General features: G+C 44.4%; 1 protein-coding gene and 1 long non-coding RNA gene across 6 annotated transcripts in view; one reads left to right on the top strand and one right to left on the bottom strand.

The window, feature by feature from the left end:
• The window catches only part of GPM6B (glycoprotein M6B), a 151,618-nt gene that overhangs the window by 93,489 nt on the left and 35,649 nt on the right, over positions 1 to 22,480 (top strand). For 2 of the 5 annotated variants that reach the window (XM_036839760.1, XM_036839759.1), the window contains exon 1: positions 14,119 to 14,596. The exons of 1 other annotated variant lie outside the window; for it this stretch is intronic. In XM_036839760.1, the coding sequence (XP_036695655.1) occupies positions 14,536 to 14,596 (61 nt within the window). In that variant the 5' untranslated portion in view covers positions 14,119 to 14,535. Of the gene's footprint in view, positions 1 to 14,110; positions 14,597 to 22,480 lie in introns of those variants that run through there. 2 more of the 5 variants (XM_036839758.1, XM_036839762.1) reach the window with 2 other exon arrangements.
• Positions 1,711 to 22,398, bottom strand: LOC118888557. Its single transcript, XR_005018323.1, has 3 exons — positions 21,357 to 22,398; positions 7,419 to 8,330; positions 1,711 to 1,998 (listed from the first exon to the last, which is right to left on the bottom strand). It is a non-coding gene; the product is annotated as an uncharacterized LOC118888557 (long non-coding RNA).

Genomic DNA, 22,480 nt, shown 5'->3' with positions numbered 1-22,480 from the left:
TTTCCAACTTGCAAAGCCCATGAATTATTTTAGTGCAGTAAAGGGCCTTAAATGACTTCATCCCACTTCTCATTTCTGTCTCAGAAAAGAAACAGAAGAGGCACTTGAATAAAGTATTGCATTTGAATAAATGTGAATATAAAGTATGTGGTTTTTTGTCTCTTTTAGTGTAGGTTCTCATCAGCAGTAGACTAAATGACATAGCTCACATTTTTTTTTTAATTTTTAAACTTTTTTAATAGGTCACATTCTTATCTACTTAAAATCATTTTTTTAAACATATTTATTGTAGTATACTTGCTTTACAATGGTGTGTCAGCTTCTGCTCTATAACAAAGTGAATCAGCTATACATATACATATGTTCCCATATCTCTTCCCTCCTGCGTCTCCCTCCCTCCCACCCTCCCTATCCCACCCCTGTAGGTGGTCACAAACCACCGAGCTGATCTCCCTGTGCTATGCGGCTGCTTCCCACTAGCTATCTATTTTACATTTGGTAGTGTATATATGTCCATGCCACTCTCTCACTTTGTCCCAGCTTACCCTTCCCCCTCCCCATATCCTCAAGTCCATTCTCTAGTAGGTCTGCGTCTTTATTCTCGTCCTGCCCCTAGGTTCTTCATGACCATTTTTTTTTTCTTAGATTCCATATATATGTGTTCATAGCTCACATTTTTGTGCAATTCATATTTTATACCAACCCTGGACCACCCAGCCGCTGGTCCACCAAGGCACTGATTTTTTTGTGGACTTTAATCTGAGGGCTCTTGAATTATGTATCTACGAATCCTGGGTGTTTCCCTGAACTAGTAAGAATAGGCATTCTAACATCAGGAAGTAAATTTCGCATACTCTGTCAGACTAGGTATTGGTAAATCGGAAATATTCTGTCAAGCTAACATGTTGGATAATCATACTCTTCAGTAAATCAGTGGCTTTGGTGTGTTTATCAGAATCACTCGGTGTGAGACTGCCGGTCTGGGATGTTCACTCTCCTTCATCTGAGTAGCTGGTTTCAGGAAGGTCACGTTGACAGTAGGAGCGGAAGGTGACAGCGGTGTGCTCGACCGGATTACCTCAACCCACACCGGCAGTTCGAGGGCTGGCAAATACCATAGTCCTCCCATGCTAGCCTTTCAGTAGCCTAGTTCTTAATTGTATAAAGTAAGCAAATGTATGTTTCAGCTGTACTAAAAATTATACTCCCCGATCCATGAAGAGATCTTAACCAATCTTCAATTAAAACTTTCTACCAGATTTCTGTTTGGAAAAACCGCAAACATTAGAACATGACCTTCAATGTTTGTATATTCTATTGGAAAGCACTAAGTTTTTTTTTTTTTTTTTTTTGGCTGCATTGGGTCTTTGTTGCTGCGCAGGCTTTCTCTAGTTGCGGCGAGCAGGGGCTACTCTTCATTGTGGTGTGCAGGCTTCTCATTGAAGTGGCTTCTCTTGTTGCGGAGCATGGGCTCTAGGTGCGTGGGCTTCAGTAGTTGCGGCGCACGGGCTCAGTAGTTGTGGCTCACGGGCTCTAGAGCGCAGGCTCAGTAGTTGTGGCGCAGGGGCTTAGTTGCTCCGCGGCATGTGGGATCTTCCCGGACCAGGGCTCAAACCTGTGTCCCCTGCATTGGCAGGCAGATTCTTAACCACTGCGCCACCAGGGAAGCCCCAGCACTAAGTTTTATCCATTTTACTTCTCAAACACATTTCCAAGTGGTTAACAGGGTCTAGATTTTATTATAAAATATTTTTGTAATGGTTTTACTGGTTTCCTTTTTCTTTGTGCTGTCAGCAGTATGAAGATAAGTTTCGTGTAACTGCTTTGAGAGGCTACAGGACACAGGTTAGTCAGAGCAAAGCTGAGAAAAACTGAATTGCACCACATACTTCCAAAGAAAGAGTCGTTGGCATCTGGCTCCAAAGGATGCCGGGAGCCCAGTGGAATCCATCGCAGGGTGTTGACGCGTCTGTTAGAGCAGGTGAAAAGTGACTCGACCTGCACAGTAAGAGAATGACTTAGGTCAATAGGCAGAGTGATGGAGGTGAGAGTTGCAGGGCTCCTTACCTGATGTCTTTTGTTTCTTATAACCACGCTGCCAAACTGGTCACTTCAGGCTCGGTGGACGTTCGAGCCAGGACAGGCTTCGCAAAGCATCTTGTCCAGTCTTCTTATAGATGAGGAAACGGAGGCTCAGGCGTGCGTTGTCCAAGTCACCATGACCGGCAAGGGACAGAGCCAGTGCTCACTCAGTGGTAGGCAGCACATCCTCACCTTGTACTCAGGTCAACTCTTCCCATGCCTCGCCTTCCTCAGCTAGGGATGTACGGAGCCCTGTGTTTTTGGCCGTCCTGAGTGAGTCTTTGGTGGTGACCCAGGTTCTCTGAGTTGACGCACCTTATCACCTAGACACTGTCGTGGCTGCCTGACTCTTGAGTTCCCAGGTTTGGCATCCAATGGCCTGAGTCAGTGCTCAGCTCGGCCTCTGACCAGCTTGGCCAAGTCCCTTTGGCTCCCTGTGGTCTTGGTTCCTTTGTCCAGGCAAGGGGGGTGGTTATACCTGCCTCTCAGTGCCCTCATGAAGGCCAGAATGAAAGAGCATGGGTTAAAGTTCCTGCAGCAGTGTTGGTACACAGGAGACCCTCATTCCTTGAGTTCTGGCCTCTCTCTACCCCTCCTGAGCTACTGTCACATCTCCAGTGGCGTGGGGAGGGGGGTGTGGTGGGCCCCCTGGACATGGCCCTGAGCATGCTCTGTGGCTTCCACATCTAGCCAGCTCTTTCGCCGTAGCTCTTATAGGGAACTGGCCGAGTGTCCCTGGTAGCTGGCGCTTACAGTCTTTGTATGATGACTTGGTGATCATTGCAGAGGAGCGTATACAAAGATTGGGAAAATATCGCCCACCCCTGGGGCTGTTCCTTCTTTCCATTGCCCGGACCAATATAAAGTGGGCACTGTTGGAGGTGGGCCCGGAGGGGTTTGGTTCCCCAAGATGGACGTGGGAGTCTATATGTCTGCCTGATACAGCACCGTTTTTTTTCTTTAATTTTTATTTTATATTGGAGTATAGTTGATTTACCATGTTGTGTTAGTTTCAGGTGTACAGCAAAGTGATTCAGTTATACATATACATATCTATTCTTTTTCAGATTCTTTTTCCATATAGGTTATTATAGAATACTGAGTAGAGTTCTCTGTGCTATACAGTAGGTCCTTGTTGATTATCTATTTTAGATACAACAATGTTTATCTGTTAATCCCAAGATCCTAATTTATCCCTCCTCCCCTCTTTCCCCTTTGGTAACCATAAGTTTGTTTTCTACGTCTGTGGGTCTGTTTCTGTTTTGTAAATAAGTTCATTATTGTAAATAAGTGTATTGTTTTTTAGACTCCACATATTAGTGATATCATATGGTATTTATCTTTCTCTGTCTGACTTACTTAGTATGATAATCTCTAAGTCCATTTGTGTTGCTGCAAATGGCATTATTTCGTTCTTTTTTATGGCTGAGTAATATTCCGTTGTATATATGTGCCACATCTTCTTTATCCATTCCTCTGTCAATGGACATCTAGATTGCTTCCATGTCTTGGCTATTGTAAATAGTGCTGCAGTGAACATTGGGGTGCGTGTGTATTTTCGAATTATGGTTTTCTCCAGGTATATGCCCAGGAGTGGGATTGTGATCCAACACCTTTACCCAGCAGCCCAACAGATAGAAACCCATTCATCCCCACATGGACTCCATTTCAGAGAGAGGTGACAGCGACTCCTGCATGTTGAGGGCGAGGAGCTAGCCCAAGTAGCCCCTGGACAAGAATAAGGTCTCCTTAATGCCCCTGGAGTTCTCAGGTTTAAGGGGCCCCCATCCTCTTTCTCCCTGCCCTGACAGGCTCATCCCATAATTTGCCAGCTTCTGTTGAGAATTTTCAAAGTCCAGATGTCTTGTGATTTAACCTTGAGTTTGAAAATGTCTGGCTTCCTTCCCACGTGTGTGGGGAGGCAGGTAAAGGCAGGTTAAGCGTCTTTCCAATGGAAATAGCTGCCATTCGAAGAGGTTGCATTTATAACAGAGAGAGGGATGGTTCGAAGGGAAGAATGGGAGGAAGAGGAAATGGGTAGATTTAACCAAGGAGGCGCCCTAAAGGAGGTGGGCTTTGGGCTGTGCCTTCCAGGAAGAGGAGGAGAGCTGGGGAGACAACGTGAGTTGGGGTTTTGGCAGTGATGTAGAGAAAATCCCTCACAGAGCACTCCCGATTCACCCAGCTTTGAGGCTGAGCCACAAGCTCCCTCTGGGTAAGAGAATACCCTAGCCCCTGGGGTCTCCAACTAACAGAGAAGGAATTGCTCCAAAGACATGAGTGGGATCCCAGTAGCCACAGTTCAACAGCTAACAGGGGGGCTCGGAAGACCCGCCTTTGTTCACGTTGGCTGGTCCACGCTCGGTGAATGAGTTAATTGGGAACCCTCCCGGGGGAGCCACTGATGGTGCGCCACTCTTAATGAGGAGTCTCAGCTCCCCACGGCATGTGATAATTTTTCAGGAAGCACATTGTCAGTAGATCAGCTGCCTTGTCTCCTGATGTATGCCTTGTGTACACAGGAAGAAGGAGAAACTTGCCCTTTTTTTTTTTTTTCCCCCCATCAAAACCAGTTTAAAACCCCATCATCTGGTCCTTGTCTGTGTTTTGGCTTTCAGTGTGGTTCAAGCGTGTTGGGGTCCACTTCTCGCCGGTGTGATGGGAACCACAGTGAGGGTATTGTTTATCGCCCTCGCTCTACCTCTGGTTTCTGATTTCCTGAAGACTCAGCCCTGCTCAGGACCCCAAGCGATCTGCACTCAGAGCAAGCTGTTTCTCTTACTGTGACCAAAACTGTCATAGCTTCCCATCATTATGGGTGACATCATGGAAGAACGGGCTGATGTTCCCTCCCTCTAGGGCTGTGATGTGAACTAAATCAAGTAACAGTGGGCCCCTCCCATTGCCTTACAGGTCGCCCTTTAACCTCCCTGCCACCACCATCATCTCTTCGAAGATGACATTCCTTAAATCTTAGAGAAACTTTTCCTTTTCCCGCCGTTTCCTCTTTCCTCACTCCTACGTCAGAGGGAGAAATGTTCCACCCTCCTACCCACAGCTGGCCCTCCGCCTTTCCTGTGATCTCGATCTGTCATGTCTCCACCTTCACTTGATTCTCCTTAAATCTCTTTCAACCCCTGCCTTCTTTTCAGCCGAAAGCCTTTGGGGATTCTCTTCCTCACTGTATTTCTCCCCCTTCATCTGCCTGATCTTTCTCTTGCCTTCCCCTCACTAGCACATTTCTTTAGAAAGGAGGCTGCCCCCGCTTTCTCTTCTTCACTTCCCAGTCCTTCAGTAGCTCCTCTGTAAATCGGTTTCCATTCTAATCATTCTAGCGACGCTGGTAAAGAAATGGAAATTTTCCATGTCAGGGGCCTTTCCGAGTCCTCACCCTCTGGCTACCTTGACTGTGGACCACCTCTTCCTTCTCAGAATCCCCTCCTCCAACATCCTGTGCACCCTTGGAGGAGAGTAGTCCTTCCACTAGAGACCCCCGAATAGGGTGGTGCCCCCAAGGCTTTCTCCTCTGTACCGTCTCCCTTGGCATCTCACCCATTCCCACGAGGGTAATTGGTTCCTCTCTGCCGATAATGCTCAAGTCTTCATTTCCAAACTCGGCCCTGGTAGCCCTTCTCCCTGACTCTCCTCACCCACTGCAGGTTGAATTGTGTCCCCCAGAAAAATATGCTGAAGCCCTAACCCCTGGTACCTTGAATATACCCTTATTGGAAATAGGGTCTTTGTCAGTGTCATCAAATTAAGATGAGGTCATACTCAATTAGGGTGGGCCCTACTTCACTATGACTGGTGTCCTTGTAAGAAGAGATACAGACACACAGGGCAGATGCCACGTGATGGCCAAGGCAGAGGTCGGAATGCTGTACCTGTATGTAAGACAAAGATCACCAGTAACCACCAGAAGCTAGAAGAGGTGAGGAAGGATGCTCCCCTAGAGCCTTCTGAGGGAGCGCAGCCCTGCCGACATCTTGATTTTGGACTTCTAGCCTCCAGAACTGGGAGAGAATCAATTCTGTTGCCGATAGGCACCTGGTTTGTAGTATGTTGTTATGGCAGCCCTAGGTGACTAATACATCACCTGGTCTCCCCATGTGTTCCCTGTGGCACTCACCATCCTTTTAGGGATCCAAGCGGAAGTCTTGGAATCAAGCCGGAATCCCCTCCCCCTCACCTTGATGACTGGTTTTCCATTTCTACCTCGACTAGGTATAGCATCTCCATCTCTTCTCCGATCAAGTGTGGTCGCCCTGACTCTGGCCTCTCTGATCTCCTATCCATCCATCACCCAGCCCTTTGTATAATTGTCACAAAACAGTTCTGATTATGTCACTGTCATTGTAGGACACATTTTGTGTGTCCCCACTGCCCATAGCAGTTGACTGCATCTTGGAATTACCCGGGGAGATCTTAAAGCTCTTGTGCCCACTACACGCCTCTATCAGACCAGGATCTCTGGGGATGAAGCCAAGGCCTCAGTATTTTCAAAGCTTCCTGAATGATTCCAGTGTGCAGCCAGGCTTGAGAACCATTGGCTGATAGGCTATCACAACAGCCAGAGGAAACTTAGGGCAGAAAAGATAGATTTAAAGCAGTGGTTCTCACCTGGGGGTGATTGTGCCCTGCAGGAGACATTTGACAATGTCTGGAGATGTTTTTGGTTGTCAAGACTAGGGTGTCGTTGCTGGCGTCTAGTGAGTAGAGGCCAGGGAGGCTGCTCCACGTCCTACAATGTCTAGGACGGCCCCAGAATCATCCAGAAATCATCCAGCCCCAGATGTCACTGGTGCTGAGGTTCAGCAACCCTGATTTCAGAGGTGGGAGAGAAGCAGCAATGCTGATCTTGACTTTGGGACAGACACCTGTGGGCTTCACCGCCTGTGCTGCTCGCCCATTTGTCAGCCCGGTCCACGGAACCGTCTCATGCCACACCTGTTCCCATCGTGTGAAGCCTGAGCCTGCTCCCGCCAAAGATATCCTCTCGCTCTCCTTTTGAGAATGAGGTATAGTGGCGTCTTTGCCAAAAGAGAGAGGCTCATTACCTCTCAGATTGCCTTTGCCAGACTCAACAGTCACTGTTTCGGCAGCTCCTAATGGGGACACTGCCTGTCGTTCCATAAACAGCTGATGAGGTTGAGAAGAGATTGGCTAACGGGCCTCCCGTGTGCGCACTGTTATCGATAACCCTGGCCTGCCTGGGAACCACCTCTACCATTAAAGAGAAACTCTTATGATGATGGCTGATACTTCTAGAGCTTTACAATTGAGAAGAGTTTTCATATAGTACCTCATCCAATTTGACTTGTCATTTCAGCTCTTACCTTTATGCGGTGTCATAAAGGTGATGCCTTCCACAAATGCAGTCTCAGCTCCTTCCTCTGGAGGGAAGTGAAGGGGCTTGAGGAGTTGGGAGGGCGTGCTGGCTCACTGGGAGGGAGGGAGCATTTAAACCCAGGAGGAAGGAGATGATCCAGAAAGAAAACCGTCAGTGCCAAGAGTGGAAAACGAGGTGAAGGGAAAGGAGATGAAGGAGGCCCTGTCTTTGGGTACTGAGTGGGAGGCTGGACATGGGGAAAAAAATGTTTCACGGAATGTGACAATTTCAGAGGAATTGCACTTGACCCTTTGAGCAACATAGGTTTGAACTGAGCGGGTCCACTTATATGTGGATTTTTTTCACAAAATACATATTATACGATCCGAGGTTGGTTGAATCCAAAGATTTGGAGCGGCGTATACAGAAGGCCGACTATAAAGTTATATGTGGATTTTCAACTGCTCGGGGTTGGCGCCCCTAACCCCCATGCTGTTCAAGGGTCAACTGTGGTTTGAAGGAGTATGGAAACCTCCTTTCTTAGTGATTAATGACTCCCCACTGAGGAGTCATTCTGTGACCAGAAGAAACCTAAAATACAGTTCTGAAAGTAGAAAGAAGTACACATTTGGCCAACTTCATTGACAGCTATGTGAGTAGGATAAGGATATGTAGGTAGATCATTGGACAACTTGATGAATTCCCAGTTGATTGAAGAATCCTAGTCATATAACAGAATAGTGGCTCAGTTTCTGGTATGCCATAGATGCTTAATGAATCTTGGTTGAATGAATGAATGAATCAACCAACCAACCAACCAGTCAACTGTCCAGGATGATGTCCATAGCGGCAGTCACAGGATTCTCTCATCTTGGTCTTGTTGTGTTCAACCCTTCCATCAATTATTTGGATCGCAGGACTGTGTAAGAAACACAAGGCAAATTTACTACACTTGGAGACTGATATTGTAATTTATAATAAGAAATACATATTTGGTCTTTGTCCTATTTCTGGGACACAGCTCCTAAAACCACTGGAAATTTCCTGTGATGGAGACTGATAAAGGTGTCTTTTGTTAATGAGGTGACTTTTGGAACCTAAGGGGGGGCGGCTAGTTGTCATTGGAACCAGCCATGTGACTAGAGTTGGAACTCTCAGTCTTGCCCCCGACTCCCCTTCCTCCCTTGTCCCCCACCTCTGACCTCCAGGGAGGGGAGAGGGGCTGGAGATTGAGTTCCGCTACCAATGGCCAACCATTTAATCAGTCATGCCTGCGTAATGAAGCCTCCGTAAAAACCCTAAAGGACTGGGTTTGGAGAACTGCTGGGCTGGTGAATACGTGAAGATATGGGGAGAGTGGCACCTGGAGAGGGCATGGAAGCTCTGTGCCCTTTCCTCATACCTTACCCTGTGCATCTCTTCATCTGGCTGTTGATTTGTATCCTTTGATGTCCTTTTTATAATGAACCAGTAATCTAGTAAGTAAAATGTTTCGGTGGGTTCTGGGAGCTGCTCTAGCAAATGAATCAAATTCAAAGAGGGGGGTCATTGGAACCTCCATCTGTATAGCTGGTCTGAAGAACAGGGAGCAACCTGGCTTTGAGATTGGGGTCTGAAGTGGGCAGGGGATGGGGTGGCAGCGTTGTGGGACAGAGCCCTTAATCTCTGGGGTCTGACGCTGTGTCCTGGTAGTGTCATACTTGAGTTGAATTGTAGGACACCCTGCTGGTGTCAGAGAACTCCTTGGTGGTGTGAGGAGATCCCCCCCAACACACACACACACACACACACACACACACACACACACACACACGTGACGAGAATGGATAGAGACAAAGTAAACCTAGGAAGATCATTAATGGAATAGATCATAGAAGAAAAATCAAAATGATCTTGACGAGTTAGATACTGGACCAGGAGAAACAGGCATAGGCACAAAGCCCTATGTACGAGATTAAAATTTCAATTGGACCACGAGAGCCTCGTATCTTGAGAGTAATGGTTGTGACCAGACTTGGGAATCTTGCTCCTGTGCCCATCATTCAACTAAAACTCTTCTTGTGGAAGTTCCAGTGGCTATTTGGTGGTAAAGGGCACTTTCTGCTTGCCCATCCTCATCTTTTTTGCTCCTCCTACAGTATTCAACACTATTTGACACTGTTAGCTTGATGCCCTTCTTGGAACCTTTTTCTCATTCCGTCATCCCACTTTGGCTTTATTCCCTGGCTTTTCTGGTTTTTCCTTCTCGGTCTCTTTTACCTCCCTTTCGAGTGTTTCCTTTACCTTTATATTTAAAAGTCAGTGTTCCTTAAATTCAAATCTCAGTGTCTTTGTGGTCTGTATCTCTCCCTAGTCGTTTGCTAACTGTTTGTTTAAAGTATATTTGTTGAGGACCTACTACGTGCCGGGGACTGTTCTAGGAGCTGGTAGTACAGCAGAGGACAAAGAGACAAAAATTTCTGCCCTTAAGGGGCTTATATTCTAGGGGAAGGGAGACAAATGGGTGAGTGAATAGATAGATCAGTGTTGGATTGTGGTTAGGGCCATAATGAACAGCCAACCCAGGTTAAGAGACTTAGCCTGTCAGGGCTACTCTTTTAGGCAAGAGAGTCAGGAAGGGTCCCCTGGGAAGGTACGTCTGAGCAGAGCTGGACGTCTTGTATTCCCAGGGCTACCTCTACACCAAAGGCTCCCAGCTCCTCGTCTCTGGTCAGCCCCTCTCCATTGGAGCTATGTTCCCGAATGCCTCCTGGACAGCTCCCGCAGGACGTCCTGGGACCCCTGAAACCGTACACGCTCAGCTCTCGTACCACACGTCTTCCTCCTCTTTGGTTTCCCCATTGGTTCACAGCCTGACGAGCTCCTCACTCACCCAGGCTAGAGACTCCACACCGCCCCTCGCCCTTCTCCCTTCTCCCTTCTCCTTTTCCACTCCATGCGCAGGTATCCAATCACATGTCACCCGGATCCTCCCTTCCTCCTCATGCCCTCATTCAGACTCTCCCCTTCTCTTGCTTGTACTCTTTAAGGAGACTTCGAATGAGTTTGCCAGCCTCCAGGATTAGCGGGGTGTTCAACCTCTCTGGTTCCCAACCTACTGGCTCAGCCATCTCCCTTCACTTCCCTCCCCCATCCAACCCCACTCCTGCCACATACACCATATGCTCTGGCCCCTCTGTCAAGAAAATCATCTCCCCAACACTTTGACAAGACCCTTTTTCCTTTTGTATGCTTTTCACTTTTTCCTGGAATAATCTTTCCCTTCCCTACCCTTCCCTACTCTTCCCTGCCCTCCCCTCCCCTGCCCTTACTGTTTCGCTCGCCTACCCGGCAGATTTCTAACCATGCTGAGGTAGCCAACTCTGTTCTGGGAAGCTTTTCCCAAATTCTCTTCCCCTTCCCCTCCTCTCCTTTGCTGGGATACCATAGTGCTCGTACCAGATTGGATTCCCCTGGTTTAGAAGGGTTCTCTGTGTCCCATTAGCCCTCGGGTTACCTGGTGGAACCATGCAAAACTACCGTTCTTCTAGTCAATATCAGCATTCTTGTATGGTTCAGTCTAATATATCCAGTTTGTGTCAGTATTCGTTATTCCTGTTTTGGCTTTCAGAAGTATTCGTACCTTCAACCAGACTGCCTTAAAGTGTGGGGCTCAAAGAATAATTTTCAGCTCGGGGAGACATTTCCCATCCTATTTATTCTACATAGTCAATTTTTCTGGTCAAAAATGGATGCAGACCTTAGAAATCTTGTCAGTGTATACTCTGTTTTCTTTCTGGCTGTTAACAATTTTTCTGTCATGTTTTTTCTGATTCACACCATTTGTTATAAGCACCAGTGAGGTTTTGAGGCTGCTTAGACAGTGATACAATGGTAGCTTGTAGAACTGTCATACTTATTGTCTAATGAAAAGAAAACGATAAAGTTGTGAATAAGGCAAAAGCGATGAAGAGTCTATTTATAGTTTTTCAAGGTGAAAAGAAGATCAAAGTATCAACTGGAGAATTTGTGAATATTTTGTCCAGTGGTTGTGATTTCCATGACTCATATAGAACTAGAGTTGCCCTTGAATTTAGAATGTCTTTCATATTCTGCCTGCCCACTTCCACCAACATTGTAAAACGCTATTCTTAATTAATAGCCCCCCTAAATTATTCTATTCTGCCAGTTCTATAATTGAATGATTTTGCTTTTGATTGAATGATTACACTTTTTAAATAAAACCCGATAACGTAGCTAATCATAATTGCTCCCTTTTGTGTTGAACTGAATTTTGTTTTGGTATTAATTCTCACTTGAACTGCTGAGGGAGAACGATCCTGTCACAAAACAACAATAGGCATTTTCCTGCCTGAATGTATCTAAGCCGTCTTTGCAAAAATGTTTGAAGACCATCGTGTTTGGACATATCATCAGGTTTTCCTTTGCAGGCTAGTTACATCATATCTGCATCTCTTTTTGCAAGTCTGAAATCGTAGGCTGCCGTGCTTCTCAATCCCCTCGCCGTGAGACAATAAAGTTGGCTGGGGCCGTATTTTAAGGGGATAGTTGATTGTGGGCGTGGTCGCCTAGGATGATGCTTAAAGTGGAAAATGAGATGTAAAATGAAAAGAAAATATTGGAACAGGCTAAACTGGTTTTCAAAATCTTTTCTGGTTCAGCAGGGCCAGAGGTATTGAATGTAGAAGACTTTCGGGGATTATCTAAAACTAATGCATTAAAAGATCAGGTTGTTAGAGGATTTTGATTCAGGATCTTATACTTTTTTTTTTTTTTTTTAAAGTGTTGAGCAACAGACCCTCAAAACTTGGGAGAGGATTTTTTAAGAGAGGGTGGCCTCTGACTTGTCTTTATGTTTGCTTCTAAGATGGGTGTCCAACCCAAACAATTAGTGGACTCTTCTGAATCAGGAGCCCTTCACCCTGTGCTTATCAGTGGTCATCCCTGTATTTGACTTGAGTTTCTAGAAGTTTTTTTTATTGAGGTATAATTGACATACAATATTATGTTAGTCTCAGGTGTACAACATAGTGATTCAATGTTTGTATACATTGCAAAATGGTCACCACAGTAAGTCGAGTTAAGGTCTGTCACCTTACAAAGTTAATACAATATTATTGACTGTATTTCCCATGCCGTACATTACATCCCCGTGACTTACTTATTGTTATGTTATAACTGAAGTTTGTACTTCTTAATCTCCTTCACCCATTTCACCGCCCCCCCCCCCCTGCATCCCCCTCGCCTCTGGCAGCCACCAATCTCTTCTCTGTATCTGTGAGTCTGGGTTTTGTTTATTTTGTTTGGTTTGTTTTTTAGATTCCACATATAAGTGAAATCAGGTGGTATTTCTCAGTCTGACTTATTTCACTTAGTCTCCATGGATGGACCTTGAGGGTATTATACTGAGTTTCTAGAAATCTTTTAAGTAGGGACAACGAAGGTAAGTGGGTCAAACAAATGCTTTAAAAATGGTGCAGAAATTAACGGTGCTTGGAAACATGGCTTATATCCACGATAAAAGCTTATATGCTTAGATGGGCTGGGAACATTGGTCCAATAGTATCTGGGGATGCAAGAAGACTTGTGAAAGCAGCAATCAAAATCGTTGTTACAACAGGCTTTCTGCTGAGCATTTAGAACGCTCTTGAGAACAGCCTTTTGACTCGGGGGTTCTAAGGAATAAAGTTCCATATAGAAATAACCACATCCAATGAGAAAAACCACTCTGTTTTGATTTTTCATTCTAAGGAGTCACCAAAATATTATTAATATTTTAATGATATTATTTTGGTAGCTCATTATTATTTAAAAATAAGCATATTATCATTATTTTTAAATAGGGATGGGTACTTTTGTATGACTTGGGCTTGAGCTGAAGTTTCTCTTACTATCACATACGTTAGCTATAGACCAGGAAATAGATTCTGTTGCTGAATTGCTACACTGCTGTTGTTAAATCTATGTTTGGGTCCTCTTCCTCCTTATGTACTTTTTCTTCCCTCTTTAATATGTTCAAGTCAGTGTAGCTAGCTCGCTAGAGGTTGTGTGAAAGACACATTTTTAAAAATTGAAGTATAGTTGATTGTGACAGTGTTGTTAGTTTCAGGTGTACAGCAGTGATTCAGTTATACATATATATATATATCTATTCTTTTTCAGATTCTTTTCCATTTATAGGTTATTACAAGATACTGAGTATAGTTCCATGTGCCATACACTAGGGCCTTGTTGGTTATCTATTTTGTATATGGTAGTGTGTATATGTTAATCCCAAACTCCTAATTTATCCCTCCCCTCCCCTTTCCCCTTTGGTAACCATTAGTTTGTTTTCTATATCTGTGAGTCTCCTTCTGTTTTGTAAATCATTTATTTGTATCATTTTTTAGATTCCACATATAAGTCATACCGTATGATATTTGTCTTCTTATGGAAAGACACATATTAAAGAAAGAAAAAGAAAATGGAGACCCTGGGCAAGTCCTTTGAGTAGATCCTGCCAGGGTCGGGGTAAATGAAATAAAACACACGGTGATGCCCCGCCAAGGGGTCCCAGGGGCAAGAAAGAGTTTGCTTGTGCGAAGACACGCTTTCTGCTGGAACACACACCGGCCGATCGCTGAGTCACGTGGTGGGAGGGGGCTCTCTCTCAGCTCCACAGCCCCTGCTGTGATGTCACAAATCTATTCTTTCCTGGGAGAATTAATTAGCATTCATCGGGTGCAGCTGGCGAGGAGGAAGGAGGGAGCCGGAGCGCACGCGTAGGCCGGCCAGAGGCGCAGCCCTGTCGGTCGGGGCGCGGCACCCCCCGCCCCCCGCCTCCCCCGGAGCCGCATCGGGACTCGGCACCGGCGGGCAGGCGGTGGCGGTTTTATAACCGGATTCTCCGTGACGTACGGCTGCCGGCTCCTTGGCAGCTATCTTTCTGGACCAGTAGGCAGAGGGGGATTGACGCCGACGAGACTTTTGCATCTTGGAAGGGACTGTAATCTTCTGTAGTGAAGAACAGAAGCTCTCAATCACGCGGGTGTACATAAGAGCCGGAGGGGAGCCCAAAAGAAAAGGAAGAGGAGGGGGAGAAGTGTGTATTGGGGGGAGCGGGCAAAGCATTTTTGGTGGATGGTATGAAGCCAGCCATGGAAACTGCAGCCGAGGAAAATAGTGAACAAAGCCAAGAGAGAAAAGGTACCCAGGGCTCTGACAATAGCCTGTTTAAAGCTTTTCACTGGGGGCTTAAAAAGGGGTAGCCCGGTTTGCGTCTCGTGTAGAATCGGCTCTGAAACCATCCGGATGGCCTGGTCTGGCTTTCAGGGTGGTTTTTCTCCTGGAGGCTGATGTTAAGTGAATAGAGCAGCCTCTCTCCGGTCCAATCCTGGTCCAAACCCTTCTCCCGAACGTGGTATTGCACAGAAGGAGGTCCGCAGTCTGTCACCTTGGGTAGCTGGATTGGGGAAACTGTCTGCTTTAATTACTATAATGAGTCCGAACTGAGGTCCTAGGTTCCGCATGTTATATCCCAGGGACGTGGGATGCATTGCTTTCTGCTAATGGAGGGGCACGCGTATTAGATGCGCTTCGGTTCCGCTGATGCGGTAGTGATTTTGGACATTCTCTTATTTTCGTATTTAATACGATTGCTATTTCCGTGTATCAGACCCTGACTCTGATATGTAATAACCATTTACAGTTGGAGCTTGAGAGAGGGAACGTCAGCTCTGTGGGCTAGTGCTGATGGAAGGCGTTGGCGGGGAGGTGCGGGGTGTCTGCTATCTGTGACTTGGAGATTTGTGGGAGGAAAATCCACACCGGTCCTGTTCCTCAAAGGGCATCTCAGAAAACATCCTGATCTTGACGTACGGAATGGTTTTTGCGGGGAGAAGTAAAGTGTTTTGCGGTAAGAAGATGGCAGAAAATAGAAGCTAAAATTAATCTGTCTTTTCCTAGATAATGACCGATTCAGGTTTGCCACCCCGTGGAATCAGCTCAGCCCGTGTGAGGTTAAGAGCATCTCACTGCATTGTAATTTATCTCCCTCACCCAAAGTTACAGACTGCTGTAAAGGCGCAAGAACATATTCTGTACCTGCAGTGGCTCTTATTTCAAAAGCTACCCGTGCTGGGGTTATTTCTCATGACCCTGACATCCACTGACCGTCACTAAACAATAGTCATTCTCCCTGATAGAGGTACAGGTATGTTTTATATAAGAATATGTAGGTCTGAAATTGCTGACAGTCAACCATTTTACACCTACAAAAACGGCAATTTCACGAATCTCACCATACCAGCATGCTTGGGTAGGGCAATCCCTGAATAACATTCTCTCCTAAACAGAGCAGTTTCACTTTTTAAATTAATTGCTTTTTAAAGTATGATAAAATATACAGATCATAAAATGTGCCATTTTAGCCATTTTTAGGTGAATAATTCAGTGGCATTAAGTATGAAGCACTTAGATTTCTAAAATTGGTAGTTGAGCTTAATCCCTGCATCAAACCTACCGCCCCCCAAACAATAACAACAAAAACCAGCCCCCCAAAACCCCCTGCCTTTTCTTGTATGTATATTTCTTTTCATTTACACGAATGACCAAATAGCAGTAAGAGAAACTCTTGGGAATATTTATAAAGTCGAGGAACTGAGATAAAAGTTTAAAGACTCGTTTCCGTGACGATTAGAGACAAAGCTTGGGGGATATAATCATGGAATAATAGCATTGTTGTGAGGAAGCCAATCACAGTTGTAGCGATTTTTCCCTAAAACAGATGCTTAGAACACACTTTTTATTAATGTGGTGTTTGCCAGCGGCAGATAAAACCACTTTGGTCTCCGCAAAAAACATACCTTTCGTTTTTCTCTCCAAAAGCAAGAAAGGGGCAGAAAATCGATGTAAAATCCTTACTACGCGTTTGTGGTTCTCACCTTCATTTATTCTTATGGAGTGCTCTTCTTTTATGTCAATTAAATATTTATTATTTAATACCGAAATCTACAGGCTGCCACTACATCCCTGGCAATCTGTATATGAAAACTCGTTAGCTATGGTTTCAGAAACAAAATTAGAAGCAGAAGATAATTCCTGGAGGAACTTTAAAAACTACAAAATGGATAAACACTAGCTGTTTGTTAAGTAATTCAAAAATACGAAGTTACTGCAAGATACCATCACATATATAATACATGCTTGAGTAAGAATACGGGCCACGGGATGGATTTTGACCACAGCAGCAGGGGTTGTGATAGCCCCGTGACCCACCGGAAATGTTGATCTGGAGGGTAGCCTCTCTACTAAGCTTCGTCTAGACGAACAAGTTCGTCTGCCAGCTACGCAGGGTCAAAGCTCACATGAGTATCATCTTTGTAGTTTGCCCAGTTTGTTCGCCCGTTGTCATGCAAGGCACACACAGAGGCATAAAATGATAAACATGTTTGTAGCTGCTTGCCCCTCCAGGATTCCTTTAGATTTAATTTTAAATTTATAAAATCAGTGTTTACTTCATTGACGTTAACACTTACAAATTTGACACAGAATGCATTATATAATTCTTGAGTGGGTGAATCTGTGGGGTTTTTTTTTCCTTTTTTTCTTTTAAGCCTTTCAGCAAAGGGATTTAATTTGCTAAATCGAATCCTCTACATTTTGTCACTTCCCACAGAGTTTTAACGCACATGTATTTCCCCCCCGCCCCCATTCTTCCTTTCCCATTTGTTGTCATAGTTGGTGGTACGGGCAATACTTGTCTCTGAATTTGGAGTATTATTACCCAGTGGCTAATACCCAGTAGCTTGTAGATTAATGGCTTCAGATAATTATTATAGTGTTTACTAAGAATACAAATTAAACTTAGCTTTATAAGCTGACCTCAACTTTTCCAGCTGCTGTCACTTCCCAGGAGTTTCAGCAGGACAAAGAGAGCTGTTTCTTTAAACAGCCTCATAGCTTTTGTCACGGAACCCTACTGGATGATCGAAATTCACAAGAAGTAATTTAGCAGTTATTCAGGAATTTTTACAGAAAGCAAGAAGGTTTTCTCAGACGGATGTAAGAAATGCCAAATTATTACAAATGACAGTTTTTAAATCGGAAGCATTAAATTAAATCAGAGTGTCGAGAATTGAGTGAGCAGATTAACTGAAATGAAATAAGTGGAGGAAATGAATAAGACAGAATGAAAGCAACTGGATCATGGGACTCAGTAATAAAGAGATGAGAGTGAGGTTTCTATTTATTCTTGTGCAGTATTACTTGATGTCAATTCATTTGTGAAAACCAAGGCATCGAGAATCGCTGGGAGGGTGTAATCTAGGGGCAGAAAAACAATTGAATCACTTGCTCTATCGGATGGAAAAAACCCTAAGTATCTGTTAAGAAAATTATTTTTATTATATGTAGGAAATTAGAATCTACGGAAACAATTGTAGTCAGGCTAGTTAAGCTCCTATGAATCATTGCTCAAATAAATTTCAGAACTCCAGGTATCAAATTAAATTTCTAAGCACATAAAAAGAAAAATGTAGAAAATCAGAAATAATGTGTAATTTAAAATAAATTACAGGACATAGTCAAAGTAAGAAATGAATTCAAATGGTTGACCTGATTAAAAAATGAACACATCCATTTAAATCTTTTTACTCAAATAGGTATAATGTCTTAGGTGTTTGGGGTTTTTTTTTTTTTTTTTTTTAACGTAGCAAAAGATGTACACTTTTGGCCCTCCTTTTTGTCATTGTTGTTTAGGAAGGAAAGCACTCCTCTAGAATATATGATCTGTAGGCTAAAAACCCAGAGGGACACATTTAACATGTTACACTCTTCCTGGTGATTTATGAATTATTTGATGTTGAGATTTTTATTGACGTTTTCTGACTTGATTACATACATATGGTATGGAGAAGGTTGTAGATGCAGTTTTTTCCTATGAGAATCTGCCAAGGAGGACGTTTGAAGAGAGGGTGTCTGGGGATAAGACTGTAGAGAAAAGCGGGGCCGGCCAGATGGTGCTGGACATATGTGGTAGGTATGATACAGCTTGCTTTTATTTTTTTTTTTTAGAAAATTTAAATGTGGAGGAGATCTCAGCAAGCCAGTTGGTACCTCTCCCCCTTTGATATTATAGTTTCCATTAGCATCCTTTTAAAGATTCGGCCTCGCTCATTCATTAGACAAAGAATTCGGACTCATTTCTGGAAATGTAGCTTTGCCTTCCTTGAAATTGAGTGGAAATCTTGAATTCAGATTGTAACATTAAAAATTGTGTTCCTCTCTTATTTGGAAGTACACGCCAGTTTAAAGTAAATAATCTTCATAACGTGACTTATCAGCCTTGCTGTATCTGAGAACATGTGACATAGCCAGTGTCCCCATGATGTAAGTTTCCCCTCACTGGGACTGGTGAAAAATTGAACTGTTCTGGGATACTCCCTTGCTTTTTTCTCCTCGGGACCCAGTGTACCTCCATGTGAGATGGTTGGCCAGGAATAAGGATGGCTGTGGGACAGAGGAAGAAGGTGGCTTTTAAGAGAGAGAGGCTACAATCCCAGCTTCACAAACGTACCTGCTTGTGTATTCATTTGTTCATTTATTTATTCATTTAATAATGTTCCTCTCTGAAACATCGTCCTTCCTCTGTCCTCTCACGTCATAGGAGCGGAAGGGTGCCAACTCATCTGAGGGACCATTCTGTGGAGTATAATCTTGGTTTTAACAATAATCTTGCTGATTTGTGGCAAGAGGAGAATTGATGATGCCCAAGAGGAGAATTTTGACCCTTAGCCCAGAGAACATGTGATAAGAGAAAATAAAATACTTTCCTATTTTGTAGGCTGATTTGATTAATTGCATTACTTTTTTTGTATATTCAAGCCTTACTAGCTATCTTTGATATCAAGGGTCAGCATACTTGATCTGTAAAGGGCCCAAGAGTAAATATTTAGGCTCTGTGGGCCACACAGTCTGTTGTAACTACTCAAAGGAATGAAACTGGGTCATTTGTAGAGACGTGGATGGATCTAGAGACTGTCGTACAGAGTGAAGTAAGTCAGAAAGAGAAAAACAAATATCGTATATTAACGCATATATGTGGAACCTAGAAAGATGGTACAGATGAACCGGTTTGCAAGGCAGAAATAGAGACACAGACGTAGAGAACAAACATATGGACACCAAGGGGGGAAAGCGGCGGGGTGGTGGTGGTGGTGGTGTGATGATTTGGGAGATTGGGATTGACATATATACACTGATATGTATAAAATGGATGACTAATAAGAATAATAAAAAAAAAAAAACTACCAGGGTAGCATGAAACAGCCACAGATAGTGGATAAACAAATGGGTGTGCCTGTATTGCAATCAAACTTTATTTACAAAACCAGGTGGCCGTCATCGGCTGACCTCTGCTATATTCTATAGTGGTGTTATAGCTTCCTTTAATATTTTAAATACTAGCTAAAAATGGAGGAGGACTGATGTAGCTTTCAGAGACCTGGCCCAGTGAGTATAGTCTTTATAGGAAGCTCAGTCTTTGTCATTTAGTTGCTTCCAGTGATAATTTCCTAGATGGCAGAAAGCATACCAGTCTGCAGTTTAGTTATTCAGCCTCGTCCCTAAATTACGTCACCTGAGTAAATGGGGGAAAAGAGTGTACACAGCATTATTTTGATTTCTTTTCCTCAGGTCCCCATCGTTTGTCATACCTACTTTGGCGATGACCAGCCAGTTGTGTGTCTCGCCATCAGTCACCACCGTTCACCTCAGCCCCATCCATAAATAGTACCTGAGATGTCACAGTCTTCTGTGCTTCTTCCAGAATACCGCTCAGTCTCCTGCCCACCTCTCCCTTCTACTCTCTAAGGGGAACGTTTTCAGGCTTCCCTCTGAAGGGCATAAGCCAGGATCTTCCTAGGTCTGTACATTTTCCCACTTCTTGACGGTTGCCCAGAAGCTGAGGCTTCTCCTTGCAGTCATGTGACTCCCTTTTAAGCGTTGGGACCCTGTCCTTTTAAACAAAACATATACTGTGCTCTTTGAAATTTTATAATTTGATATTTAATGTCTTTATTTAAGTTTGGCTCAGAAATATAAAATAGACATGATTTTCTCTCCCTTCATATCTAGAGATGAATTGTTGTCCAAAGGCCTTCCCAGTAGAACTGGAAAGCGTCCATCCACTTGCTGACCCCATCTCCACGCCTCCGGAAGGAGGAGGAGTTTTATGCTGCATTGAGCGTCTCGGGCTTGGCTGTCCTGTTTTTCTCAGAAAACACATTGGCGCTGGGCAGTCCATGGCTTTTCATTGTCAGTGCCAAGCAGCCTGTGCCTGATTGCCTGCGTGAAGAGATGCAGGCAGAGAGTGGATGAATCCTGTGCAAAGACCCCTTGAACTGCATGGCCTGGCTGGGGTGCAGTCAGGGTGGTGGGGGACCTAGAGGCCCACTGCTTGATCCACAAGCTCCCAGGATTCTCCCCTGCATTCAAGCAAATATTTATGCAGCAGACATTGACTGGGCACCAACTGTGTGTTGGGCTTGGAGGGAGAAATTTTTTGCAAGGAGGATGAAAATTTTTCAGATAGAAGTGATCGAGCTCCTTGGAATCCTCTTGCTTGAGGTCGACACGGAGGGCTTACAGCCACTCTAACCAAGAGGAAATCAGGTCATACCATGAGGCCACTTGACCTCCTTCTGGTTCTTTCCACCAGCCCCACCTGGTTTCTCCGCTTTCGGGGAATGTAGCGCAACCCATGTATGAGAGAGACTCACCCAAAATCTGAATCCAGGAAAGGCTGAGAGTTCAGAACCCTGAAGTAACATCAGGAGCTTGGGACCTGACAGGTGCCTTTACAAGGCACAGAAGCACAGCTCACCTCCAAAGAGACCTCAGCAGAAGAGTAGAAAATCACAGCAAGCGCACAGGCCCCCGGCTGCGTGATCGCGGGCAAGTGACTTACCTTTCCATTGCGCTTGGCTTCTTCGTTTGTAGGTATTGGCATATCCCAACTGTTCTAGGGTGTGATCGCTTACGAGGGACTCTGATTTGAACTCAGTGCATGTTCAGAGGGCGTCTGAAATTCAGGACCAGGCAGATCCATCTCCTCTGACCCTTAAACAGGGTCCTAAAATAAACTGCTTCAGGAAATTGGATCCCCAAGATTACCAGCGGGGAATTTTGAAGTGTGTCCAGTATTCCATGGGAGATCCAAGAAGCCCAACTAAAGAAATTGTGGACTGACTGACATGACAGCTGTAGATTGAGCAAAGATTCTTTTTGAAAGGGCTGTCGTGATTATGACTCAAACATTGGAGGTACTAAGGTGACTGGTGGTGGAAAGAATCAGAACAGGTGACAGTCCTTAAAAATGTATTGACTTAGATAATTTTGCCTATGTTACACATTAAAAAAAAAGAACAAAAACCTTTAGACCTGTGTAAAAAAAAAAAAAAATCCTGAGGTAACGAGTGCAACGTGCTTTGCTTGGCGACCAGCACGCCGTGAGCACGCTGTAAATTAGAGTCGTCATCACGTTCTTTAGCAACAAAACCAGCAGCAGTAAAAATACTTTCATTGTGCAGTTCTGATCTTGTCCTCGCATCGTTTTTTCCCCTTTCAAATGTCTTTAAAAGTCTTTAACTGTCTTTTCAATGTCTCTAAAAGACAGTTTTACTTTACCTTGAAGCCAAGAAGGTTTGCTCTAAAACACCACCTAGAAACGTAGGTCTCCACTTCCCAAGTGGAAATACCTTGAGAGTTTTCAGAGATTGTGGAGAGCAGAGGTGGGGTTTCGTAACAGCTGGTGAGGTTTTCAGTGGACCCAGTCAGGGCAATCGCCTTCTGGCCTCACAACATGGCAGTTTGCTCAGTCCTTTTCCTCAGTGGTCTGAGGTGCCCAATGGGGCATTATAACCTGCTCTTCTGGTGGAATAATTACCCACATCAATGTCAGCACCATTTTTTTAATCCTTGAATATTTGTGGCACCCCAGAGGACGTAACCCGTCATTAGGTTTGATGGGATTCTCAGCTGTAAACTGGCCATAGTGACCTTATGGTCTCTTAGGGATTTCAAGGTTGTAAT

This window comes from Balaenoptera musculus, chromosome X (genome assembly GCF_009873245.2).
Source record: "Balaenoptera musculus isolate JJ_BM4_2016_0621 chromosome X, mBalMus1.pri.v3, whole genome shotgun sequence".
In the NCBI taxonomy this organism is placed as follows: Eukaryota; Metazoa; Chordata; class Mammalia; order Artiodactyla; family Balaenopteridae; genus Balaenoptera; species Balaenoptera musculus.
This window is presented reverse-complemented; position numbering and strand designations above follow the sequence as displayed.